At 41.7% G+C, this 8,500-nt stretch overlaps 1 protein-coding gene across 1 annotated transcript; it reads left to right on the top strand.

Moving 5' to 3' along the window:
• Positions 1 to 7,429: 7,429 nt before the first annotated feature.
• On the top strand, positions 7,430 to 7,864 carry LOC131217520 (probable LRR receptor-like serine/threonine-protein kinase At3g47570). The gene has a single exon (XM_058212457.1). The coding sequence runs from the start codon at positions 7,430 to 7,432 to the stop codon at positions 7,862 to 7,864; it is 435 nt and encodes a 144-aa protein (XP_058068440.1).
• Positions 7,865 to 8,500: the final 636 nt, after the last annotated feature.

The following is an 8,500-nucleotide window of genomic DNA, read 5'->3' as shown; positions in this document are numbered from 1 at the left end:
ACTGACCAGGGGCCCACAGTGGTGTTTATATGACATCCAAACTATTGATGAGGTCACGTGGACCAGGGTCCCACGGTGGTGTTTATTGCCATCCAAACCATTCATAAGTTTATGTGGACCAGGGAAACTAGGGCCCATCGTAACGTTTATTTGCCATGCAACCCGTTAACAGGGTCACACGGTCAGGTTAGGGAGCCCACGGTGATATTATTATTATTATTATTTAATCACGTGGACAGGGAGCCCACCGTGATGTGGTTCACAAATCCAGCCCACTCATTGGGTGCGTCCCACTTGGCTGAGGGTTCAGACCAAGTTTCAGCCGCATCCAAATTTCAGGTAGGGCCCACCAAGTGTTTTTATATGTTTAGGCATGTCTTCACATGATTTTAGATGGTGTGGCCCACCTGAGTTCCGTATAAGGCTGATTTTTAGGGTGGACACCTGGTCTGTGGGGACCCATCAAATTCATGGTGTGGATGTTTGAAACGCATCACAGTGGGGCCCACAACTAGGGCCGTGAGGGCCTGCCAGGCCGCTTGTTCATCAGGCGCAGGCGCTACCTACATCTGTAGCAGCAACAACGTCAGCGCTGCCTACTTAAATAATTTTTTAAAAAAAAAAATTGTTTTCCTGTGGTTTTTCACAGGCGGGGCCCGCATCAGTAAGATCCACACCTGCCATTGGTCCCTGTGGCTCGATACAAACCTATCGAGACCAATATTGAATGGTTTTTTGATGTACAGCAACATCAGGGTGTATTTCAATGGTAGGAAACTTGTTTGCTATGCTAAGGCCCACCATAAATTCGGATTGAGATCATTTTTCAGCTCAACACCTAAAATGGTCTCGGAAATAGGATGGTCGTCTTAGATTATATAAAAACAACAAGCTGGGGCCTGCATGAGTCGCCCACTACTCCCTTCTCTTTTGGCTAGCTCGTTAGTACACTCCCATGTCAGTTTACACTTCACTGTTCGCCAGCACGTCCAGCGTCTAGGGACGCTGGACGGCATACGTAAACACATCATTGTGGTGGGTCCCACGTGGACGTGGCCCACTAACATATATACATATAATATATATCTTATATTATATATATATATACAATACATATTATATTATATATTATATATATATATATTATATAAAATATAACATATAGAAAGAAGGATGTATTGGGTCCATCCAAACAGTGGATGGTGTGGATCATCACCTGCAATAGGGTGGGCCACACCGTCTGATGTAGATGGATGGGGTAGATATTACACATATTGGTGGGATCCACACCATCACAAAGAAAGAGAGAGAGAGAAATATACGCTAAGATAGAGGGACCCTGCCACTATGGGCCCCTCTTGATTAAATCACATACATCAAAATGGGTCCCACCAACAAGTGGGCCCTAAAATTGAAAATAACAGTAAATCACCCACCTATCGGCCTTCTCCTTGCTCCCTTGGACTCCTTAGCTCCTTACCTTCACTTTTAATGGAGGTTGATGAAAGATGAATGGTTGAGATGGGAGATGAGAGGGTAGGGAAAGTGGGCCACACTTGGCATTTGGGAGGGAGAGAGCTTGAACGTGTGAGGCTTTGAGTCGCTTGGGAGATTTGAGAAATGAGAGAGAGAGTGAGATGATGGGAGTGATATGGATGGGTGAGGTGTGATGGGTGATGGGTTGGGTTGAAAATTTATAAAAGTGGTGTGGTTGTGGTTGAAAATGGGAAAAAGAGGAATGGTGAGGTGGAGAGAGAGTAGACTTTTGAAAAAAGTAGGGATGGGTTGTTGTACTTGACATTGATTGATTGATTGATTGATTGATGAGACATATCGTAGAGATTCTCTCGATATTCGTAACGCGCAGCGTTTCTTCTAAACAAACGCTGGCCTACATCTCCTGGCCTGGGTATCGGTTCGTGTGCGAGTCGCAGCATTGGAACAGCGGCGACGGCACGGTCGCTATGATACAAGTTTCGGTTCGAATCGAGTTAGATATTCGAGACCCAGTTTAGGATCGTGCGCAAACATCGGATACGGGGCGAAGGTTACCAGAATTCGACCGGAAGGACCGTGGAAGCTAATGGAACGGTACGGACTAGGACACGGGTCTTATAGTGTTCTTCCTCCAATGCAATACACATTGAGATATAGAATTTCTACGACAATCTTTCTCTTTCTCTTTATTTCTTCATGGTATCAGAGCCACACTCTTGTGGCCTATAATTTATTTATATATATATATATATATATATATAGCGGTTGTTTAGAGTTTTTTTTCGACATCTTCAATATATCTCTATCTGCCTCAAGTCTTGATTTAATTGTCCGTCTTATAGATCTTATATTGGATGGATCCAATTATAGTCTGTGGGCTCAGAATATGGAAGTCTTTTTAAAAGGACGTTGGCTATGGCGTTATATGACTGGAGTAGTCCCTCAACCTAGAGATGGTGAGAAAGACGATGCCTTTGCATCTCATCTAGAAGAGTGGGACAGTATTCACTACAAAATTCTGTCTTGGTTCATCAACACTTTTGTTCCATCCATCAATAGTCTTTTTCTACGACTTGGGAATGCTAAAGTTGCTTGGGACTTTCTGGCAAAAAGATACAACTGCACCTATGATGCTTCATTGGAGTTTCAACTGGAAGATAAACTCTATCAGATGCGTTAAGACCGAGGTCGGTCTATTGTTGATTTTCATTCTCAAACTAATCATCTTTGGGAACAATTATCTGCCATAGACCCTAAGTTGGAATGTTCTAAAGACATTCAAACGTTTGCCACTTAGCTTGATCGATGGAAGTTTATGCACTTTATGATGGCTCTTCAAGATGATTTTGAATCTACTCGAGCTTCTCTTCTTCACTGTCAGCCACTTCCAACATTGGATGCTGCAGTTGCTGAACTCATCTCTGAAGAAACTCGACGTTCCACTATGCAGATGCAATCATCTGATATGGTTATGGCCACTGCTTCTCAGTCTTTTGCTGGACGTTCTTCCTCTCAATCCACCTCCAAGCCTGGTTTTTGCAAGTGGTGTAAATGAACTGATCATACCATCGATGAATGCTGCAAGTTCCAGTATTCTAAGCAAAAAAGAGCTTCCCAACAGACAGCTGCGGTTGCTTCATCTGATCCTCCTGTACTTGAGACTCCACCTCAGTCCACTTCTCTTACTGCAGCTGACGTGGAGGACTTAATTCATCAGGTTTTATCCCAATCCTCAATTGCCATATCTGTCACCCCAGGTAAATCCCAGTGGTTTATAAACTCTGTCTGTTGTAATCACATGACATCTGATTCCACCATCTTCTCCCATAAAACAACTATCTCTCCCAATCCTGTCATATATACTGCCAATGGTTCCTATATGTCTGTTAGTCATATAGGGTCTATTTCTACCTCTAATTTATCTGTTGGTGATACTTACCTTGTTCCTAAGTTATCTTTAAACCTTCTTTTTCGTTAGACAACTATGTGAGTTAGATCTTGAACTGAAATTCTCTAACAAGGGTGTTGATGTACAGGATTCACAGACGGGTCAACTACTTGGGACAGGCCGTAAAGTTGGACGTCTTTTCGAGCTCTTATATCTGCAGCTTCCTTCTTCAACAACCACTTCCATGGCTGCTGTCATCGTCACTTCCAGTTTATGGCATGCCTGATTGGGTCATGCCTCACTTCCACGTGTCCAGTTCTTGGCCTCTCAGGGTTATCTAGGATCAGTTAATTTTCAGTCATTTGATTGTGTTTCATGTCATCTTGGAAAACAGACACATTTGTCCTTTAATAAAAGTGAATCTTTTTCTTTTGCACCTTTTGACTTTGTCCATTCTGATATTTGGGGTCCCGCCCCGATTTCGACTGAGGGGGGATCTCGGTATTTTGTTATCTTTGTAGATGATTACAGTCGTTATACTTGGATTTATATTTTCCAACATCAGTCTAAACTCATAAATGTTTACCATAATTTTCACAAAATGGTATATACTCAATTTTCTTGTACCATTAAAACTTTTCATTCAGATAATGCTATGGAATATAAAGATAAATCTTTTCTTACGCTTTTACAACAAAATGAAATAGTCTCTTATCATTCTTGTCCATACACTTCTCAATAGAATAATCGAGCAGAACGTAAACATCGTCATATTCTAGATACGGTAAGAGCACTTCTCATCTCTGCTTCTCTTCCAGAACGCTTTTGAGGTGAAACTGTTCTTACTGCTGTCTACACTATCAATCGTGTTCCCTCACCTACCATCCATAATAAAACTCCTTTTGAGCTTCTCCATGTTATAGTCTCTAACTATTCTTCACCTTTTTTTTGAAAATGTGGTCGTCACCACCTATTCTTAGCCTAACGGCATCTTCCTCATCTCTTAGGCATTTCGTCGAACACTTTTAGTGCCTTTTGAAACCATTAGCATACAGAATGCCCAGTGCTGGCAACAGGCGTTTGCCTTAGCTAAGATAATGAGTTTTAGCAGCGTCGACCTGACCAACACAATGTGCTCACTCGATGAGCCTTATCAAGTCAGGACCGAGTCATGGTTGTAAACCAGCTTTCCTGGCTTCAAATCTCATCAAAATGACTTCACTTGGCCGAGTTTGCAGTCGCCAATGACTATGTTTTTTGCATGAAGGAGTCGCATTTTTGGACTGTCCATTTCGTGGACCTATCACGGATGGCCTACTTTTCAAAAGTTAAAAATATCAGAGGATCCTAACTGCAAACTATCTTGTTGGCGGAATATATATCAACCGTTGTATTTTCTGTTTTCTAATAAAGCTGATGATTAGATGGTTAGGATCATGCCACGTGTATTTTGAAACAACACTATCTCATGCACGGAGACGTATTGGCTACTCCCCTGCCACCAGCCCGGTGGCTGATGGTCGGTGTTCTGTGGGCCCCACCATGATGTATGTGTTTCATCCATTCCGTTCATCTATTTTTATAGATCATTTTAGGGGTTAATCCCAAAAATGAGAGGGATATAAATATCAGGTGGAACACACCACATGAAAACAATACTGATTAGATATCCACCGTTAAAATCCCCCTAAGGCCCACTGTACTGTTTATTTGACATCCAATCTGTTAATTAGGTCATACAGACCCAGATGACGTGAAAAAACAAGGATCAGCTTGATTCAACACTGGTTCCTGTAATGTGGTCAACTTGAGATTGGTATATAACTCAATTTTCTTCTCATTCCATAAAATGATCTAGAAAAATAGATGGACGGCAAGGATGAAACACATACATCATGGTGGGGCCCACAGAACACCGACCATCAGCCATTGGCTGGTGGCGGGGGAGTAGCCAATCCGTTTCCCTCATGCACAATGCATAAAACCCCTAGGCTCCGTGGGATCCAGCACGGTGTCTACGTAAAATTCTGTTCATCCATCAGGCGAGAAGCTAATGACCCCCTTAAGTTTTGAATTAGGCTGATTTCTATATATTCACTTAATTTTGATAAGTCACACTTGATGATGATTAGATTTAATGAGAGATACACGCCTTGGTGGCCTCACAGGAAGCAGAAGTTCCGTGGGCCCCACCATGAGGTATGTGTTATATCCAAAACGTCCGTTCATTTGGTGAGACTGTTTTAAGGCTTGAGTCCAAAAATAAGAGAGATCCTGGACCACACTGCAGAAAGCAACGAAGGATTGAATGTCTACTATTGAAACTTTTTTGAGGTCACGGATGTTTTGGATCAATTTGATATTTGTTTTTTTTTCTCTTAAGCTTATGAACATACTGGATGGAAAATAAAGATTATGGTGGGCATATGAATGTTTTAATGGGGACGCCAACTGCGTCCTACTCTGCCCGTCCCCAGCCCTAAACGGGCAGTTATGTGGGCAGGCCCACCATGATTCATCTGTACATCTAAGCTGTCTCTTCCTTTTTTTCATATCATTTCAAGGCGACGCGGATTTCCTAAGAAAGCCTTTCGCAGGAAGTTCCTGCGCTGGAAAACTGGGTACGGCCCAACGTGATGTTTTTGAGAAATCCACCCCGTCCATCCGTTTTCTGATCTCATTTTAGGACTTGAGACCAAAACTGAGGAGGATCCAAGACTCAAGGGGGCTGCACTAGAGTAAAAGGTGGGTAGGAAAAATTCCTACCGTTGAAAACTTTCTAGGGTAGAAAGTGATGTTTACATGACATCCATACCATTAATAACGTCATTCCTACTTGGATGAACTGAAAACAAAAATATTAGCCTGATTCAAAACTTCTGCGGCACACAAATATTTCAATTGTGTACGTTTAATACTCACATTTTAGGTCCACTTGAGTATTGGATACGGCTCAATTTTAGCCTACTATCCTAAAAATGTCTCGGAAAACGGATGGACAGGGTGGATTTCTCAAAAACATCACGTTGGGCCCTACCCAATTTTCCAGCACAGGAACTTCCTGCGAAAGGCTTTGGTAGGAAATCCGCGTCCATTTTAAGGCATGAGCACAAAAAATGAGGCAAATCCAAAGCTCAAGTGGGCCGCACCAAATAATAAGCTTGGTTGCATTAAATGCACAAAGCATTAAGTGCCAGTTGCATTAAATGCAAGATTCATCTTTGGTGTGGTCCATTTGAACGTTAGATCAGCCTTATTTTTGTGGTCATGCCTTAAAATGATCTGAAAAAAGGAATGGACAGCTTAGATGTACATATACATCACGGTGGGCCTGCCCACTGAGCTGCCTGATCGGGGTAGGATGCTATATGCGTCCTTTTAACAGTGGGAATCATTGTCCCCACTAATACTTGTGGTGTGGTCCACTTGAACTTTGGATATGCCTTATTTTTGGGGTCACACTCTAAAATGAACAAATGAACATGATGGGTCACATAAGCTGTTCAGTCACACGCAAACACACAAACCTATAAATTTAGGGATTCTTCCGTATTACTGTATTTTCGGCCCATAGTTTTCACCGTTAGATACTAAACCGGTCACTAATCTGGTTGCTATTAGTTACCTATAGAATGGTATATTGTATTTTGATATTGACAAAACTACCCTAACTCTAGGTTGGGACTAAAAAAAGAGCAGATTCAAATCACAAAGTGAGTCCCGATGGTCCGAGATTTTCATAAGTGGTACTCATTCTCACTGTTTTTGTCAATTTGCTCACTAGAGCTTGGTACTGGTATCATTTTTGGGCCCAGTACATAAAATGACCTGGAAAATGGACATGGTGGATCTGTCACAAATATCCTATGGCCCTACGAATATTTCAATAACAGGCATTCAATTCGTAATGTCCATCTGTTTTCTTAACTCATTTTAGTGTATGGGTTTCTAAGATTAGCAATCTTCTTCTTTACATGTTGTTGTAACGATGAATTAATAGAAAAAAAAAAAGAAAAAAAAAACATGTGAACTGCAGAGTACAGCATGGGTGGTGAGGCATCTACACACGGAGATGTGTATAGCATTGGCATCCTTTTGTTGGAAATGTTCACAGGAAAGAGGCCCACTGATGACATGTGTTATAATCTAAGCCTTATTACATTTGCAAAGAAGGCTTTTCCAGACAAAGTAATGGAGATTGTGGATCCAATACTCCTCTCAAAAGAAGAAGATGGATCTGTCCAAAACACCGAGATAATAAGAGCTCAAAGAGGTAGAGTGCGAGAACGCTTGATTGCAGTGATCAGGATTGCAGTTGAATGTTCCACAGAATCTCCAAGAGAACGGATGGAAATGAGAAATTTTGCTACAGAAATGCACGAGACTAGGGACGTATTTGTTGGGGCTGAGACCCTCGGACAGAGAAGAAATATGACCAAATTGTTAGGTGAAGATCCATCTTACCTCAGTGATTATTGAGATCGTGATTCCCTCCATTGTAAGGAAAAACACACTTTATTTGTACTTTATTTGTAGTAGGCCCTCTTATATTGGCCTCTTTTAATTTCAATTTTAGTGGCATCATGATATATTGATAGGCCCTTTTAGTTAAAATAATGGACATTTTTTTTTCATTGGGAAATGCTTCTATGCGGTCAACACCATGGGCCCACCATGATGTGTGTCGAAAATCAACACCATGCATTTGATGGGTCTCCTTTAAATTATGGGATATCTCAAAAATTAGCTGTTTACAAAACTCGAGTGGGCCATACAATCTAAAATCATGTGAAGACGTACCTAAAACATATAAAAGCATTTGGTGGAGCCCACCTGAAATTTGGATGCATCTGAAACTTGGTTTGATCCCTCATCCAAGTGGGACACATAATGGATGGACTGGATTTGTGAACCACATCTTGATGGGCCCAACAAATGATTATGATTGTTTTGGTGGGAGAGTAACCTGTCTCAACTTTTGTATGTGGTGTGGCCCACACAAGTCATGGATTGACTCGATTTTTAAGCCCGAGGCCCACCATGGAACGATGCATCTGACTGATAGGGTAGATGTTTAACGCACATCACGGTGGGGCCCACACAGCTCGACCTCAT

Source organism: Magnolia sinica, chromosome 10, assembly GCF_029962835.1.
Source record: "Magnolia sinica isolate HGM2019 chromosome 10, MsV1, whole genome shotgun sequence".
Classification (NCBI taxonomy): Eukaryota; Viridiplantae; Streptophyta; class Magnoliopsida; order Magnoliales; family Magnoliaceae; genus Magnolia; species Magnolia sinica.
This window is presented reverse-complemented; position numbering and strand designations above follow the sequence as displayed.

Excerpts from the sequence above, each read along its gene's own strand:
- LOC131217520 (XM_058212457.1), top strand. The coding sequence starts at position 7,430 with ATGGGTGGTGAGGCATCTACACACGGAGATGTGTATAGCATTGGCATC.